Source organism: Camelus ferus, chromosome 5 (assembly GCF_009834535.1).
Source record: "Camelus ferus isolate YT-003-E chromosome 5, BCGSAC_Cfer_1.0, whole genome shotgun sequence".
Taxonomy (NCBI): domain Eukaryota; kingdom Metazoa; phylum Chordata; class Mammalia; order Artiodactyla; family Camelidae; genus Camelus; species Camelus ferus.
This window is the reverse complement of record NC_045700.1, coordinates 97,473,192-97,491,389: the sequence shown is the minus strand read 5'-3', so window position 1 is coordinate 97,491,389 and position 18,198 is coordinate 97,473,192. Positions and strand designations below refer to the sequence as shown.

At 58.0% G+C, this 18,198-nt stretch overlaps 1 protein-coding gene across 2 annotated transcripts; it reads right to left on the bottom strand.

Moving 5' to 3' along the window:
- Positions 1-504: 504 nt before the first annotated feature.
- On the bottom strand, positions 505-17,179 carry GAL3ST2 (galactose-3-O-sulfotransferase 2). 2 transcript variants are annotated; one of them, XM_014556838.2, is made up of 4 exons: positions 17,035-17,179; positions 5,419-5,502; positions 4,018-4,282; positions 505-3,323 (listed from the first exon to the last, which is right to left on the bottom strand). In XM_014556838.2, exons 1-4 carry the CDS (start codon positions 17,061-17,063, stop codon positions 2,505-2,507), a joined length of 1,197 nt encoding a protein of 398 aa, XP_014412324.1. In that variant the 5' UTR covers positions 17,064-17,179; the 3' UTR covers positions 505-2,504. The 2 variants fall into 2 exon arrangements, with proteins under 2 accessions (XP_014412324.1, XP_032336691.1); XM_032480800.1 differs by lacking the exon at positions 17,035-17,179 and adding an exon at positions 9,908-10,218.
- Between the last annotated feature and the right edge of the window lie 1,019 nt (positions 17,180-18,198).

Genomic DNA, 18,198 nt, shown 5'->3' with positions numbered 1-18,198 from the left:
GGGACAGTTAACGCAGCCTCCTGCCTCTCTGGAGTCCCATGCAAGCAGGAACAGGAGAGGGTCCACCTCCCTTCTCTGTCCACCACTTCCCAGCCTGGTCTGCTGAGAACCCTCTGCTGGGGGAAGGCGAGTCTTCGAACCCCCACATCACCTGCACACAGTCCCCCAGCCCAGGCAGGGCCATCTGACCAGGTGCACATGGAGCCACAGAAGGAGGCGGCCCCCACACACGCCTCGTTCCCTCTGCTTGGAGGTCTTAATGTTTTAGCTAAATGCCAGCTTTTATAAACATGGAGATTTCACATAAAAACTTGTATTTCCAGCCTCTCTTGAAAAATCAGACTGTCTGCCTCCCCAGCTTCCCCAACTCCCTAGGCACAACTAGCTGGGACAAGCACATTCCATCCTGGTCACCGGCAGCACGGCTCACCATCCCCAACCCCAGCCACACAAAGGCGTGGGGATGCCCCTTCCAAAAGGAGATTTACACACTCTGTTCTCCCAGTTTTATTGGCTGTGTAGGACTTAGCATTCTAAGCATTCCTTTTTTGGATAGACAACCCGTTCTGAAGTTCTGTTACAAATCACGTGTGCTTTACATGGTGATAAATACCCCCAAATTTCCCTCCAAAAAGGTGGTACCAGTTCACATTCCTGCCAACCTCAAAGGCAAAAGCAAACGCCACTGAATTCCCCAGGTAATTTCATGTTCTTGGTTACTGTGCGGCTGAGCACAGCCTCGGTCAGTGGTCGCAGCATTGCTGGCGCTGGTGGTGGTCTGACGCCACCGCCCTCTCCCCCGACTGCCCGCTCTCTGTAGTAAGAAGCAGCAGCATCTTCTGTTTATCCCGGATTCACGTGCCTGCCCACGTTGGCTGAGTTGGGGGCCTTGTTTTCTTTGGGAGTTGGGGGAGCTGCCTAACGTTCAGGGCACTGATTGAGTCTTTCTTTAAAATGGGGTAATTTCCCCCATTTTTTGTTTGACTCTAGGTTCTTATCTATGAGCCTTACTCTGCTGCCAAGACTCCCGTCAGTCGCAGGTGGCTCACCCTGGATCTGATTTCCCTTCTCCACTCTCCCTTGGAATTTCTTTCTTGGCATTTTCCTCCAGGTGGAGGATGACAGACCCTCTGGAGGGTCTCCTGGCTGACCCTGGCTCTGCAGTGTCCGTTCATTCTTCACGGTCTCTATTCCATTTCTTTGGGAAGTCATGTTTTCCTTTTCCAAATACTCTTTTATTCTCAAATTGGCAGCAATATGTCTTCTAATCTCACAGAAAAGTCATTCTTTTTAAAGTCCCTCCATTAAATTGGTGTCCAGGGGAGCTGCTGCCTGTTCTGTCATAAGTGAGGCTCCTCCTTCTTTGAAATGCTGATTCCCCTGAGACGTTTGGACGCGTCTTACCCTGAGAAGCAAGAGCCCCTGGCCCAGGTGCCCAGGCTCAGCTGCTGGGGTTCAGGGTGGAGGGCCCTACATGGAAGGAAGGGGACCCCCAGTGCCAGGTGGACAGGCCAGGCTGAGCCTCTGGGCTGAGTGTGTGAGCATGGGTGGCTCTGTTTCTTGGGTGCTCCAGGCACCCGACTTTTCTTAGGGCACAGGGCACATGGTGCTGGGTGTGTGCACCCCACTCTAAACGCTGGGCCCCCAAGCAGCCAGGGATCACATCCTGCCAGGCAGGGCATCCTCAGGCCCCCACCACAAATGACAAAGAGGGTGCCTGGAAGCTGCCCTCCTCTGGGGTTGCATCCAACGTGGTCTCCATGGCAACCAAGGGTGCAGTGGCCCATCCAAGCTCTCCTGCAAGTTTTCTCCTTCACTGGACATTTGGGGATGGGGAGGAGGCTATCCCAACACAGAGCCACAGCACTGACCCTCACTGTGCTCTGGCTAAACCATTTCTCTCATAAGCCAATCTAACATTTCTCAATCTAAAACTGTTCTTCGGTTGGAAACAAGCCTCATACAGCCAGAGGTGGGAAGCTGGACATTCCAGATCCTTTCCTTTGTCTCAGCTCCCCAGGCCCAACTTCAAAGTGCTCTGCAGGTGCTGAAACAGTGTCTCAGTGACCAGCGCCATGTCCCCATGGCTGGCAAACTCAGGGGAGCTACTCTCAGCTCCTCAGGGATCCATGGCCCTGCTGCCCAAGCTCCCCGGATTCCCTGGTTCCTGTTCCTCTGATGACATGTAATCAAATACCCTCATTTCCAACCTGGTAAGACTACTTTTTTTTTGATGAATAGGTTCACATCGTCAGAACGGGTGTGCCTACTGTCCAAGATTTGGGGACCCCCACCAAATAGGCCACCTCTGAGAGGATGGATCATGGGTGATCTCTTCACAGGCAACCGGCATCTGCACCCTGAGGAGCAGTGGTCTGGCAGGGCCTGGGTCTCCCAGATGCCCCAAGAAGCCTCCTCCGAGCCTGAGGCAGTGCCCATGGCCTCCCAGGGATGACAGGAGAGGGGCCAGAGACACATGGGGTCCCCTCTCCGGTACCATTCCTCTACTCCTCCAGGAAGGGGATCTTCTTCGGGGGCTTTTCCGGGAACTGCAGGGTGTACAGGTGGGCCATGTACTGGAGCTCGGGCATGACCATTCTCCGACACATCTGCAGTGTCTGATTGTCCAGGCCCAGCCTGAGGTTGTAGCCCAGGATGTCAGCCTTGCCCGACTGGTAGGGGCGCAGCAGGCGGTCAGTGATCTGCAACTGGTTCTTGGGCCCACCGTCCTGCAGGCACAGAGCCTCGAGCTCACGCCTCCGCACCCGCAGCAGCTCCACCTCTGCGCGCAGCCGCTGCAGGCCCAGCTCCGCGTGCACCTTGGCCCAGAAGGTGCGGTTGAAGTGCTGGTAGAGGCGCCAGTCCAGGGCGCACCAGCGCTGCGCGCGCTCCTGGCCCTCGGGCGTCAGGCTGGTGACGGTACGCCGGCTGCGGGAATTGAGACTGAAGGAGACCACGTCGTCCAGCCGCCAGCGCAGCAGGCGCCGCAGCAGCACCATGGATTCGTCGAAGTGCTCGGCTATGAGAACCAGCTGGAAGCGCTGCTCCACGGCAGCGAGGCTCGCGCGGACATAGCCCTCCTCGGCCGGCGCGTTGTTGTCGAACCCCAGGTCGAACCACATGTTGTTCCTGGCGTAGATGTTGCTCAGGCCCAGGCTCCAGTTGTAGTAGGTCCACGGGGAGGCCAGGAAGGCTTCCAGGCTCGTGACGCCCCTGAAGGCAGGGGTGTGGTCTTTGTAATAAACGAAGGAAGACTCCAGCTGGAAGACGGGGTTTCTGAGGATGGAAAAGTAGAAGGTGTCTTTGGGCATGACCTTCTGCACCTGTACACAAGAAGAACTGGTGACTCTCTGGGCTCCTTCTGGGCGGCCAAGGAGGCAGGTGGTGTCTTCTCCCCCAGCCGCCACCCAGCAGGACACCTGAACCTGCCCACTGCCCTTGCCCCATCACCTTCCTGCAGCCAGTCCAGGCCACCTTGCTCCCCTGCCTGACACTCTCCACCGGTGTCCAGAGTGATCCCAAAACACCTGAACCAGGCCATGCCCCACCCCCCAACACCCTCACCCTTCCCCCACTCACCCAAGCTAAGCCTTTGTAAGGGAGATCAGAGAAGCCCCTGGGAGGAGATGACCTCTAAGTTGAGACCCGAATGACCCAGAGAAGGAGCTATGAGGAGCCTCCCTACCAAAGGAGACAGCACGTGCAAAGGTCCTAAGGTGGGAAGAACTGGCAGTTTTGGGAACCAGGAAGAAGCCAGAGAAGAGGGAGAGAGCAGCAGGCCTCTGACTCCAAGAGCAGCAGGCCTCTGACACCTGCGACCTGCAGCAGGGATGGGGTACTTCGGGCTGTGCGGAGGCCCCTGCCAGCCACCGTGCGAGGCCGCAGCCAGGTCCCTGCATGCACACACCCCATGACCCAGCGTCTCCAGCATGCCAGCCACCATCCCTCTGTGCCACAGTCACACCACAAAGCCCAGGGGCTGTGGGTAGCTGGGGCTGAGCCCCACCCCTCCCGCACCTCCGGCAGGTTGAACCGCAGGTGGTTGCACATGATGTTGAAGTGCTGCTTGGGGCCGCTGGGCTCCACACCCTCCACGTAGCGTGCCAGGAAGAGCCAGGGGTAGCCCAGGTGGAACTGGGAGCCCACGGGCAGTGCCACTGACAGGTTGTTTGTCTCGGCGAAGCGGAAGAGGATATTGAGCACCGTGCTGCTGGCTGTCTTGTGTGTCTTGAGGAACATGACGTTGGTGATGGGGGGCCCCTCAGCCTTGTCCCCAAGGAAACTGGGGGGAGAGCACAGCCTCCATCAGTGAGGGAGCCCCCTTCTGCACTTCCCCACCTGGAGAGATCCCAACCCAGCAACCCCCAAACCTGGGGCCCTCAAACCTTCTCCCATCACCATGCTCCCCTAATCCAAGATCCCCCAACCCCCACTCCCTGAACTGGTGACACCCAACCTCAGCCCAGCCACTGTGCTCCCCTTAACCTGGATACACCAGCCTGGCAACCTGGAGGACACTGGCACAGACCCACTGCGGCCTCCATGGGGCACCAGCTGCCACACACACACTGCAGGCTGGGATCCCAGGCCCTGGCACCCCTTCTGCCTCATGACTGAGTCTCCCAGGGCACCCAGCATAGCTCTGGCCTTGTAACTGGGGCCACATGTCCAGCGTTTCTTGGCTGACCCTTCATGCCAAGACTGGCAGATCTGACCACAGGTGTCCACTCCAGAGTGATGCCTACCCAGCTGTGGACTCCAACCTGGAGCAACAGGCCCCCTCCCTACCCTGATGCAGGGCCCCAAAACAGGGCTGGTAAGAGAGACCCAGGATGGTGAGGGATGGGGTCCAGAGGCCTGCACCAGCCCCAGGGACCCTCGGGGACAGGCAGAGATACCAGGGGGCTTTGGCATTCCCTCTTCTTCTGTGGAGATCCAACCAGGGGTAGGGGAGGTTACCTGGGGTCCAGGACCCTCCCAGCAAGCAGGCTAAAGCACTGGGCCTGGGTGGCCATCCATAGGGACCCTGGGCTTCACAAATGACATACCACCAACCAGTAGGGGTGCAGAGGTCTGGACCTCCCCACCCCTGCCTCCCAGCACCCAGTCACCCTCTGCACACAGCAACTCTACCCAACCTAGCCTGGGCCCAGGTCCCATCCTCAGGTTGCCTTCCCCTGAGGCCTGGGCAGCTTATTGCCATGGGAGTCACCAGGAGGCCCCCAGGAGGCTGGGTGACCACAAGGAAGGGCCCAGCCCTCCTCTTATAGACGGGAGTCTGGTGCCCAGAAGGGATGTGAGGCCCGCCACAGTCACAGCCAGTGCTGGGTGCCACTGGGAGGTGGGCAGGCTGGGGTCCTGCAGCTGCCCTGGGAGGGGGCAGAGCCCAGATCTCAGATCACCCAATGCAGGACTCACGACATGAGCAGCCTGATGTCCACATTCAGGAAGATGGCCAGCAGGAACACAGTCAGGGCCAGGAGGAGTATGGCCTGGAAGCACCTGTGGGTAGGAGGAGCCCTTCAGCCCCCGAGTCAGAGGCCCGGGAGGAGCCAGAGCCACCCACCCCTACCCGCTCCACCTCCCCATCATCCATGGAACAGCTTGTCTCCAACAGCGGCTGTGCACTGGCCCGTGGGCACCCTGCAGTGAGGGGACGAAACCTGGGGTGGCATGAGCCTGCAACTCCCTGAACAGGGCCCCTGGGAGACTGCGCTGTGACTGGGACCCCTGAGCTCCACCCCGGGGGCAGGCACATCTAAGGAGGGGAGAGGAGGGGCCCCCCAGAGGGGAGCCTTGGAGGGCCTGCCTGGGTGCCAGGAGCTTAGCAGGTGGGGTGCAGGCCATGGTCTCTGGGTTGGGACACCCAAGGGAGATGCGGAGACCAGATCAGGGAAAAGGCAGGGCTGGGACAAGTGGTGCCCCACACAGTGAAATAGGGATCCCCCCATGTCCTGCCATCCCCTAGATGAAGAAGCTGCAGTGGATCGGCCATGAGGGGCCCCCCTGCCCCTCTCTACCCTGAGGGCCGCTTTGGACTGTGGGGTGTGGGCCTGGGAAAGGAAGAGGAAGCCCCAGGCAGTCTTGGCCATAAATGTCACCCATGTGCAGGCCGCCCCGAATTTACATCCCCTACCTGGGCTGCCCCAAATCCCCACAGGGGGTCCAAAGGCATTGCCATTGCCAAGGTCCAGACCATGGTTCCCCACAGGCCCCAAAACCCACCCCTTGCAGCAGACACAGCACCTTCCACCTGCTCTGGCCTCATGGCCCCACAAAGTGTCCATCTGCCTATCGTCTATCTTGACCCACATCTGCTCACCTTCTTCTCCACTCCTGGCCCACAGCCGCCCGGTCCTCCTCACGTGTGTCCCTGCCCCTGTGGTCCACTCGCCCTCAGCAGCCCAAATGACCCTCTTATGAGAAAGCCCAACATGGTTGATTAAACCCTTGATTAAACTCCTGAATTTAAAAGTCTCCTCTGCTAAAACCCTCCCCATCACTCCCTGGACAGTGCAAGTCTTCCCAGCAGCTCCCTCCCCACCCGCCTCCTCCCCCTAGCACCCTCCAGCCTCAGGGCCTCTGCTCTCACCCAGGGTCCAGAGCGGTCCCCTCCCCAGTTCCCTCCCCTACTGCAGACTTCCCAGTTTGAGCTGGCTTGGGGTGCAGGGGCCGAGACAGGTTTGGATGTGGGTGCAGCAAATCTATTGAGTGTGAACTGTCCTGAGACCCCCTCAAGAGAGACCAGGCAGTGGCTGGAAGAGGAGTCTGCAGCTCAGGGAGTTGCTGGGGCAGGGCACCCATTTGCACATCAGCATAAAAATGCATAGCACAGGCCTAATCAGAAACAACAGTGGATTTTCCTCACCAATCCAGAAGTTTGGAGAGGGAAGCTGCTGGTTCTGGCAGACTCAGCCCCACCCCACTGAGGTTATTGGCATCTCTCCCTCACCAAACTTGTTGCCTCATAGTCACAAGATGGCTGCCAAGCTCCAGACATCAAGACATGAAGCACCCAAGAGACTTTTAGAAGACTCTAGCAAAAGTCCACTTCCATCTTGTTGGTCAGAATAGGTTACATGGTCACCCGTAGCTGCAAGAGGGTGCTGAGAAAGCACTGTTTAGTGTTTACAGCCTCTGAGGTGGGGCGGGGGCGGAGGACACAGAGAGAAGGTGGTGGATGTTGGCCTCAGCTATATTTATGCAAATCTATGAGAATGGTGGTCTGCAGCCTGGACCCAAGCTGGGCTTGCCCGTGGAGGCAGACACGTCTCTGAAGGAAATACAGGGCCATCTCAGATGTGGCCTGACTGGTTGCCCAGGACCCAGGTGGCCCAGCCAGCAGCAAGGGGTTCCTCACAGCCCAGATCTACCCAGAAGTCAGGCCTCCCTTTGGTCCCAGTGCCCAGGCTGCAGGCACTTCCCAATGTTGGATTCTGCACAAAGAATCACAAGCTAGCTGGCCCCAGACATAGCCACCTGCAGCACGGTGCCACCTGACTCAGCTCACCACCTGTGGGCCTGCTGCAGAGCTTTGGAAAAGCCAGCGTCCTCAGGGCCGCAGCTGTTCTCCTGGCATTTGACTGATAAACACCTGCTGTGGCCCAGGTACACTAAGGGCACCGATCTGCATCGGGGTACTTGGCCCTGATTTCCCAGTGAGCAGACCAGCTGTGTGGCTGCTGGGCGAAGACCTACCCAGACCCCCTCACTCGGGAGGGGCAGCACTACCCCTGCAAGTCTCACCTGTCACCTGCAGACGGGGAGGCAGGGTCTTCCTCTGCCTGAGACAGCCTGCGGCCTCCTCTGCACTTCCCTGCCCCCACCACGCCCTGCGCTGCCGCACCATCCAACCAACAGGTGGCACTGATGACTCAGAGGGAAACTGATTCACACTGTTAGTTCCCCATCTTGAGTTCTTGGAGACAGGAGGCACCCACACAGACCTGCATGTCTTCACCTTGACTCTGCCGATAACAACATGAAGCTTGGATTCTGAGAGGTGACCCTGGGAGAAGCCACCCAGCCCAGGCCCCTGTCACCAGGCATCACCAGGACAGGCAGGTGCCAATCTCCTGTTCCCGGACACGCCTGGGAAGGTTTCACAACTGTCCTTCCCAGGTCAGTTCCAAGGTTCACAGCCTTCTCACCAAAACACCTTCCCCACCCAGCTGCTCCCAGCTGCTCTCTAGGCAGATCTGAAGTCAGAGGGTGAGCCTCAGACTTTCCCATGTTGCAAAAGGAGAAGGAGAAGGGACGAGAGAGGGATCCCTTGGAAACTAAGTCTGGGGCCTGAGTCTCCGCACGGGCTCTGCCAGGCAGGGCAGCCAGCCCTCAGCTCCAGCACGCAGAGGGGAAGCTGGTATCAAGAAGGCCTCTGGCAGGGGAACAGAGGGCATGGTGGGGGCTGGAGAGGAGGAGGGGGGCTACACCACATGGGTTCACAGCCTCTCAGCGCAGCAGGTCAAGTCACAGGTGTGAGAGGACCGGATGCCCCACCTGGATTCAAAGAGCTTAGCATCTGCAGTGGACACAGGAATGAGCTTCCCGACTGGACTGGGGCTTCTACATAGGGCTTTACAGTGTGCATAGGAGTGTGACAGGCAAATGGAGGAAGAGGAATTCTAGCCAAGGACAGGCACGAGGGAGAAGGAAAAGGCAGAGCCTGGTGCCTCTGTTGGGGTTGCGGGTGATGCTCGGATAGCAGGGAGACCACAGTCAGGCCTCAGTGAACCTCTCTAAACTGTCTCGAAACTGAAACTTAGAAGTGGATTCACATTGGCCACTGCTAAGCAGAAAATGGCTGTTCATGCCCTGCCTGGGTAGGGGTAGGAGGGTGCAGCCTGCCCCCTCAGACCCCTCTGGCCCCCTGGCCACGAGCCCAAAGCAAGCAGCAGGTCCTCACCCCCCGCACTCTGGGTGGGAGACCCAGCAGCCGTGGAGAGCCAAGACACATCCCACAGAACACTTCCAGTGGAAGAAGCAGGTCAGGACAGAGCAGCAGCATCGAGGGAGGGGAACTCAAGTGCACACCAGAAACCCAGAGTGTGTGCTGTGCAGAGCTGGGGAGACAGGACTTTGTTACAATGGGGCCTTCCCTTGGGAGGCACCAGGTCGCTAAGCCCGGGGTCTGCACTCTCTTCAGTCAGACTGTGGGCGTCAGAGTGCTCGACACGATTTTGTCGTCTTCCTTACACACAGGTCCTGTGCCTCTCCTATCTGTTTCAATCTGCTAGTTTTTGTTGCCATAGTAAATGAAGTATTTATTCACATGCCATTTCTTGGTGCTTATCGCTGGAGCAGAAAGCCTGTTTGTTTGTATCATGTACATTGTATCCAGACACTTCCGCCACTTTATGCCCCACCTGTGGCCAAATTCTGGAATTCTTGGTGGTGTCCCTACTGTCTGGTGTGACAGGGTGTTCCAAGCCCATCCTGTACACTTGCCAGCCTGGGACCAGCCACATCTCCAAGAAGCCCTGGGTCCTACTGGTAGGAGATGGTCTTTAGGGACCATAACCTGGGGTCTAGGGGTGCTCGCTGCTCTGGGAAGGTCATAGTTTCTGGGCCTTCTCAGTCAACAGAGCTGGGAACTGCACACGGAAATCCCCATGAGTTCACACCCACTCGCCCAGCTCCGATACAAGGCTACAGCTGTTCATTGAACCTCTTCCAACTGCATTTTGTCCCCTCCCTTCCACAGGACTGTGAGCTCAAAGACACCCGCGGGAGAACCACAACACCCCACCATCACTCATTCGCTTCATCCATGCCTCACACGCATACCCTCGAGGTTAAGCTGTTTGTCGGCACACACTGTCCCCTCTCTCCACCTGTTTTAGCTCCTACACCATCTGCATTTCCAGGTCATACAGACATTATGCAAGCTTTTCCCACCCCACCTCACCTTCATGGTACAAGTAATTCTCTCCTTAATGGTCCCTCCTGTTCTTCTAAGGAAAGAGCCCAGGATCCACCTCAGAGAGACTCCCAGGAGCCAGAAGACAGACTGGCTGAGCCCTAGTGAGCACTAGAACCACGGTGGACTGGAGCTCATCAGACGTGCTTACACCCAGGGTGGGGCTGTTGGGCAGGGTTGCCCGAGTCAGTCTGAATTAGCTGGCTGCCCCGGGGGCTGCAGGTGGGGGGCAGGGGGCAGCAGCAAAGACAGAGGGAGACGGTATGGCCAGCACAGAAAGCAGTCCCGGCTGAGGGCGGGGTTCCGGGGGCCTGGTCGCCTACACCAGGGTAGAAGGGACAACCGATCCCAAACCACAGAGAGGTGCACACTGTGGTCCTGGGGTCACGGGGCTCCTGGGCTACAGTCAAGCCACTTCTGCCGAACTCACGAGGCCCTCCTGGGGAAGGCAGCTCGGTGTCCCCTGGGACCTGAGCACCATGGCCGCGGTGGTTTTATGACCTCCTGTAGTTAGCGTTTAACTCCTGCTGGATGAGGCTTGGCTGACCTTACCCCTCCATCTCACCCAGGCCTCGCTCTGTTCCGCCACATAAAACCCTTCCGCAAATGCGGCACGTTTTACCTGCCCCTTCAGAGTTGTTTAACAACTTCTAGCACAAGCTGGCCACCTGTTCAGAATTTCTGCTTTAACATTTACAACAACCCTTTGGCCTTAAGGCAACAAGTTCTCCACAGCTGTCCGGGAACAACAAAGTCTTCAGAGAAATCCCTCCTTTCTAAAGAGAGGCTCTTCTGTACACCAGAAACGGACACGTTGTAACTGACAATACTTGAATTTAAAATAATAGTAATAACTACATAAAGAGAGTCTCTTCCTTTGCAAAAGACCCTTCAGTCCCAAGACCCATGAGGTCAGCAGGGTCATGGGTGCTGGACTGGCGGGTGGTCAGCCCAGCAGGGCCAACACACTTAGTGGACCTCGGGGACCGGCAGGGAGCCACTTCCGGGATGCACATGGGCAGTGTGTTCTGGGCAGTGGAGAGATGGGTGCCCAGGGGCCCTCAGCCTCCTGCATCTGCCCCACACACGGAGGTTACTCACAGACATCCCTTCCTTAAGGCGAGCCCAATGGTGGCACAACTTTGAGGGAACTATTTGGTGTGTGAATGACACTTCAGCACAGCACTTTTTAAAAGTTAAAAAGTAATTAGAAAAATATTTTTAAAGGGTTCAGCTGCTAAAAGTTTTTTGAAAGCCAATAATTATGGAAAAAGTAATTAAACACAGCTGAAAATTATAAACCACGTAACCTTGCCTCGAGTGCTGTTGGCCAGAAAGACCTTGTACAATTCCCAAGGACCTGGCCGTACAGACAAAGGGTTCTCCGTCAGTTTCCCCTTTCGTTGGGGCTGGCCTGCATCACTCAGCGGTTAAACACTCAAGAACCTCAAACTCCCTGTATCTGGAACCCAAGGGTGGGGGCTCTGGGCCGCATCCCCGTGGTGGCCCCGGCCCTCTTCAGGAACGGGGCTGGTTTCCTGGGGTGGCCAGGCTGATGGGGTCTCCTGGACACAGCTCTGCTCCCCTTCTGGTGGCATCTAGTGGGGAGAGCTCAAGGCCACTGGCCCCCGAGGCCCAGGCCTTGGTGAGCAGCCTGCTGACCGCTGAGTGTCCCCAGGTGGGACCCTTCAGGGAGAATTCCTAAGCATCTGGATAAAGATCTAAAATTATGGGTAATAAACAGTCTCAGGACATCCCATCTCCAACTCAGGGAAATTGTTGTTTTGGTGGCTTGTTTACTATGAGGGACACTCACTGGGGTTTTTATGAAAATGGCCTTTTTATTGCCAGGATTACACCCTCACCCCTGCAATTCCATCTGACCAGCTGTCTAGGCACCTCAGTGGGGCTGCAGGAGGGCATGGAATCAAATGTCTGACCACCATTCACTGGTCAATTTTAGCCAAAACCTAGAAAACAATCCTAAACCTAATCTCAGGGCCTTACAAGTCACCCCCAAAGTATCCAGCACCACACCTGGCCACCTGCCTCTCTCTGGACCCAAATAGGGTTTTTGAGAACAAGTTCTCCCTCGGCTGATCCAGGGCCCAGCACAGGGCTCCTGTGTAGGAACAAAGTCGTCAGATAAAGCCACCCCCACAGTGGTCACTGCCTGTTCATCCACCCATTGTCCCTTCAACTTATTCTTGTTGAGCCCCAAGTGGCCTGAAGGTCATGGGGACAAGCCTGGGAGTGGGTGCCGTGGGAGCATTTAGTTAGCAAGGGCCGAGGATAAGACCGAACAGTTACCCAGGGCTCCCTTCCTACAGACAAGCACTTGGCTGGAAAGGCTGCGTCCTCCCTGGCTCAGCCACTGGAAAAGGGCAGGGAGGTGCCAGAGCCAGGTGTTCCCCCAGGGCTGCCCAAGGTCTCCTCGGGGCTGTCAGTGTGGTCAGGTGGGTGGAGGCCAGTGATCAAGAGGCCGTCTAGGGCCTTCCAGCCCCACAACTGCCCAGCTGAATGCAGCCACTGGGGGCTGTGCCAGGCAAGATACTTGCTGAACCCTGATAAACAGCACACATCTCTTCCCGTGGCTGGATCTCTGGGGGGCTGTTACAAGGTTGCTGATGCAAGGGGAGCCCAGGGTGGCCACGTCCCTGCTACCCAACAGGGACCTCTGAATCCTTCCCCCAAACACCACTGTTCTGGGCCCAACAGCCTAGGGTGGTGTTTTCTCAACTCTGGGCTGCACCGCATTTTCTATGAAGTCAATTCAGGGGATCGCACCATCAGTGCCAAGGGTTGCAGCCAAGACTCATAGACTAGAGCAGAGTAAGCATAGGACAGGACAAAGCAGAACCAAAAGAAGAGGCTCTGATAAACAGGCGGCTGGGCTGCCCTGGGCTGGAACAGAGACAGTAAATGTGGCCTGGACACCGGGTAGAAACAGTAAGCAGACTGGACTAAACATGGAGGAGAAGAGAGTGTGGAATGTGGGCAGGCCACCTGCCCCTGCCCCACAGCCCCTCCCTCTGGGGGGACATGGAAACCTCCACCCGGAGCCCCCGCCTGCCCGCCTGCCTGCCCGCCTCCAGCACCAGCTGGCCGTGTCTGTGCCAGGACAAACACAAACGTCTTAAAGACAAGTTTCATTCTCCTTGATGCAGAGAAGAAAAAGGACTCTCTTCCTTCCTTTTTCACGGAGCGTTGACTCGAAACCTGGAACTGCGAAATCTTCCTCTGCACCTGTGAGATGTGTGTAAATCTTTTTAAAAAGGTCCACAGCCTCTTGTCAGCCTCACAACGGGGACCATGCGTGCTCTGCTGTGGGGAGGAGTCCGCGCATCGGTGAGCCCCCTTCGTGCTGACTGATGGCCCCCAGACCATGCCAGACCCTTGACTTCTCACCCTGAGAAGGAGGCCACACCTCAGGCCCCCATCCCTCCTCAGCCTGAGCCTCCCACACTGAGCCACCTGCTCCTGGAGCCCAGAGCCCAGCAGGCGGGCAGGGGCCCCTCAGTGACAGGCCCTCCCGTCTCAGCACCACACAGCTGGACGCCTCTCCCCCTGGCCTGCTCGCCCCTCCTCATCTGCAGCCCTGAAGGCCCCATCCCTTCTGCAGCCCCCAAACCCCCTCCTTTGGGACAGCATCACGTGGCCACTGACCTTGACCAAAGTCTTCCAGGTGCCAGTGCACCCCGGGTTGCCGTGAGCTGGAGGCATGGGGCCCCTCCTCTGGCCCTGAGGTGACAGCATCCAGACTCAGGACTTGAAGCGCCTGGAGCTGCCCAAGGGGAGAGCCGCCACAACAGGGGTGTAAACGTGGTGCTGACACAGCCTCCCAGCATCTGGGGGACATGGGGAGGATGGGCGGGCAGGCCCCCATGTCCTGGGCTCCCCGGAGCTCCCAGCATGATCCCCGGGACTCAGGCTGCCTCAGAGCCTCAAGTGAGCCCCCAGGAAAGAGGCCACATCAGGTCCTGCTTCCCTAGACCCCACAGACAGCAGCCTCCTGTGCCCACCATCTGCCCTGCCTTGCTGGGGCAACATGACGCTGGTGGGGCCACAGCCCTGCCCTCTGGCCCCTCAGGGTGGGCCACTACCAGGTGTATCTCAGGCAGGGCCAGTGGTCACTGCCTTTGCCACAGAGGCAAAGGTGAGACTGGCATTCTGGTGCCCTTCTCTCCAGGGACCCATGATGGGGGAACGACACAAGGCAACTGGCAGAGTCCTCGCAGGGTGCATTCCGGGAAACTTCTTTGGCTGGGACAGTGGCCCTGGGGCAGACCCGACCTGGCCCTCAGGAGGGGCCAGGCCACAAGGCCAGCACAGGGAGCATGCAGACTCGCAGACTTTGGACCTCCAGGACAGGCCTCAAACAGGGCAGTCAGCCCCACTGGCTGGGATGGCCAGGCCACAGAGCTGCACAGTCATGCGGACAGTGCTTTCTGGGAGGCATGGGCCCAAGTGTCTCTGGGGGTGTGTCTTTCAGCCAGTGGATTCCTTGGTCCACTCGTGGACAGGGAAGCTGTGAGGTCCAGTGTCCCCAGTCCTACAGCCCCGCAGCACAGCCCTCCTCCAGCATGAGCCCTGGAGCCCTGCCCCAGCAGCTCCAGCCCCCAGGGACACCTTGGCTCAGCCAGCTGACTCTGTGGACACCTGTCCACTACTCACAGCACTGACCGCATGGGGACAGAGTGTCAGGTGTGAGGACATGTTTCAGGCATAAGCTAGGCTTTTCCCAAGAGCACTAGTGACTCCTGACAGAGCTAACTCTGTCCCAGTGATCCCAGCTGGGCTCTCTGTCTGAGCTCCACACCCTCCCTCTGGGCTCTCCAGCCTCCCCACCCAGCCCACACGTGGCCACCAGAGTTGTGCAACAGCAGACTGTTGCCAGGTCCCCCTGCTCTGTCCCTTCCCTTCCCTTCCCATACACACTGCCCGCCCAAAGCTGGCCCAAGGACCTGGAGCCAGATTCACACAGATCCCCATGGATCCACACAGCTCTCCACAGTGTCACACAGCCCCCCGACAGGGACACACAGCCCACCACGGGGTCACACAGCTCCCAAAGGGTCACACAGCACCCCCACAAATCCACACAGTTCCTCACTGGGTCACACAGCTCCCCACGGGGTCACACAGCCCCCCATAGGGTCACACAGCCCCCTATAGGGTCACACAGCACCCCCACAGATCCACACAGTTCCTCACTGGGTCACACAGCCCCCATAGGGTCACACAGCCCACCACGGGGTCACACAGCTCCCAAAGGGTCACACAGCACCCCCACAGATCCACACAGTTCCTCACTGGGTCACACAGCCCCCATAGGGTCACACAGCCCACCACGGGGTCACACAGCTCCCAAAGGGTCACACAGCACCCCCACAGATCCACACAGTTCCTCACTGGGTCACACAGCCCCCATAGGGTCACACAGCCCCCTATAGGGTCACACAGCCCCCCACAGGCACTCCTCCTCAGGTCTCAGCACTTCAGGGGATGTTTGTCCCCAGAAACAGAGCTGACTTCAAATAACCAGATGTGCAGGTTTTCAGGAGGCCTGGAGCCAGTGTCCCAAAGTAGGGACTTGGGGATATTTGGGTGCCCATTCCAATGGCTGCTATAGAGTCAGCAACTCTACAGCTTTGGTCTGGGGTCCCCAGCAGCAACAGAAGCCTGGTGGGGGTTCCCCCAAGTCAGGGGTGGCCCCAAACCCTGAGGCAGCTGAAGAAGGTTTGTGTCTTAATCCATCACAAGCCAGGAGACTCACGGAGACCCCTCGTCCCACCCGGCGGAGAAAGGCTAGCCTCTGCTCCAGGCAGCTCCTCTGGCTGGCCCACGGTTGTCCCCTCTCTGTCCCCACTCCAGGCCGAGCCTGCCTGTGGGGGTCCCTCTGTCCCCAGGGCTGAGGGGCCTTCTGCTGGTCAACAAGCCAAGTGTGCTGGACCAAAAAGATGAGCCTCCAGATGTTTCCACAATTTGAGGAAAACAAATAAAATGTTCTGGACGGTCAGTGCCGTTTAGAGCTGTGGGAACAGTGATTTTGTGCAGCTGAAGTGACTCAAGAAGCCCCTTCCCTTCCTTCAAGGGCTTTGAGCTGAACCCATGAGCCTGGGACCCTCAGAGTGGCCCCTGCCCTGTCCTTGTGTCCTAACAACCATCTACGGGACTGACCACAAACCCGTCCAGTTCTCTGCAGGGCAAGCCATGCCTGCCATGTGAACAGGAGGCTGGGGCAGCCAGCAATAATGGATGACAGCCCCAGCTGTCATGTCTCCCTTCTCTGCCGGCCCTCCAGGGATCCCCTGCCTTCACCGGAGAAAGGGGAGTCATGTCTTCAAAGGGGCTGGTCAGGCGCAACCCCCGGCCCGCAGGGAGGGTGACAAAGGGGCGAGGGGAGGGAGGGCACCTAGAGGCCCTGGCATCTCCCAAAAGCACGTGGGGTGAGCCAAGGAAGTAAAATGAAGGTACTTCCAGACCACACTCACCTTCCCTCCCAACCATGTGGAGAAACCCCCTCTGTAACAGGGGTGAACCGCACTGTTTATCACCCAGAGCTGACAGGAACTGGCGCCCAGACCCCTTGAGGGGAACTCCATCTAAGTGGTTCAGGCCCCCCAGCCAACATCCTAAAATGCATGCACAGATAACTGGCCCTGCAGTGTCCAGGGCTCGGGCTGGGGACTCGGCCGAGGCTGGGAAGCACCCCAGGACTGCTGCGGACACAGGGACCTGGCCACAGGACAGCGACCACAAGACCGAGGCCAACAGGTCGCGGCCCTTAGCAGCCACACACCCAGGCCTTAAGCCCAGACACCAAATCGCCTTCTCCTTCCTCCTCCTCCTCCTCGGCCCAGCCCACACGCCACCCCAACCCCCAAGACCAAAGAGACCCGGGCCTGGAAGGACCAGGAAGTGTTCTCGCTGTCTGAAAGGAAGCCCAAGGAGGGTGAATTCAGGGAAGTGCTGGTAGGGAATATCCCCAAATCCACAGCAAGTTCCTTTTAAAGACATCCCCAGAATGACTCTTTCCGCCAGGTTCTCGACATCCCAGGATTAAAGAAGTGCTTTGCCTGCCTGCGCTGACCCAGCGCCCCCACCACCCTTACCTCTGCAAGCTGCCCGGAGCAGACAGCATGCTGGCGGGGCCTGCAGGAAGGCAGGCAGCGGGCAGGTGGCGGGTGGCCCAGGCTAGACCTGCTGCCCTACACCGGCTGGCAGCCCCAGGGCACAGGCACCGGACTGGGTGGGGCGCTGTGCTAAGTACACACCTGACTCCCAGAGAAGCTCACCTGCCTGCTCAAGTGTGAGGCCACGCCCTCCACCCTCACCCCAATCTGAGGGCTTAACATTGGATTCTCAGAAAGAACCAGACCTTCCCTGGGGCCCAGCTGGTGCCAGGGTGGGCACTGGCCCTTCCACGGGCCTCCCCTCCTGGTTCACAGTGGAAAGCCAGGGTCCCAGGAGGGCTTGCTCTGTGGGGCTGCCACCTGTCCCACCAGCCTCAGCCCAGGAGTCAGTCGGCCAGGGATGGGCTCAGAGGAAGCTGTGGGCACACAGAGGGTCCCTGGGTTCAGAACTCAGGACAAGATGCAAAGATTCGGTGTGAGGTGCAGGTTGGGTCTGTCAACAGCTCTGGGATGGACTTGGGAGCCCTTCTCCTTTTCCTTCTTCTTAAGATGTTGCTTCATCTTAGTAGAAAATTTAGCTATTTTTCACTCCTTGGGCTGGAAAAGAACTTTTAAAAGAGGACACCACTACTAGCCAACAGTGAGACCCCTAAAACGACACAGGAGAATGAATGTGGGGTGAGAGGACGGCCATGTCCCAGGTCTCGGTTGAGTCCTGCCAAGTGTGGGTCCCTGGCTTCATGCAGGAAAGAATTCAAGAGGGAGCCACAGCTGAGTAAAGGCAGATTTATTCAGAGATACAAACTCCATAGACAGAGTGCAGGCTGTCTCAGAAGGCAAGAGAAAGGCCACAAGGTGTGGGGTTGGGTGCTCAGTAGGCACACACTCCTTAGGCAGAGTGTGTGCATCTCACTCAGAAGGGAGAGCAGCCACGAGGGCAGGGTTTTTAGTTTTTATGGGCTCGGTACGTTATGTACTAATTATGTACTAACAAGTGGGAGGATCATTCCAGCTGCCCTGGGGAAGTGGCTGGGATACCCAGGAACAGGGCCATTGCCCACTCTTTGACCTTTGATGGTCAGCCTCGGGACTGTCACTGGGTGGAGGTGCCATTTACCAGGCTGATGTATTACAAGGAGCATA

Excerpts from the sequence above, each read along its gene's own strand:
- GAL3ST2 (XM_014556838.2), bottom strand. The coding sequence starts at position 17,063 with ATGCTGTCTGCTCCGGGCAGCTTGCAGAG. Across the intron at positions 5,503-17,034 it reads GCTCCGGGCAGCTTGCAGAG|GTGCTTCCAGGCCATACTCC; the intron begins GTAAGGGTGGTG and ends TCCTACCCACAG. Across the intron at positions 3,324-4,017 it reads TGCGGTTCAACCTGCCGGAG|GTGCAGAAGGTCATGCCCAA; the intron begins GTGCGGGAGGGG and ends TCTTGTGTACAG.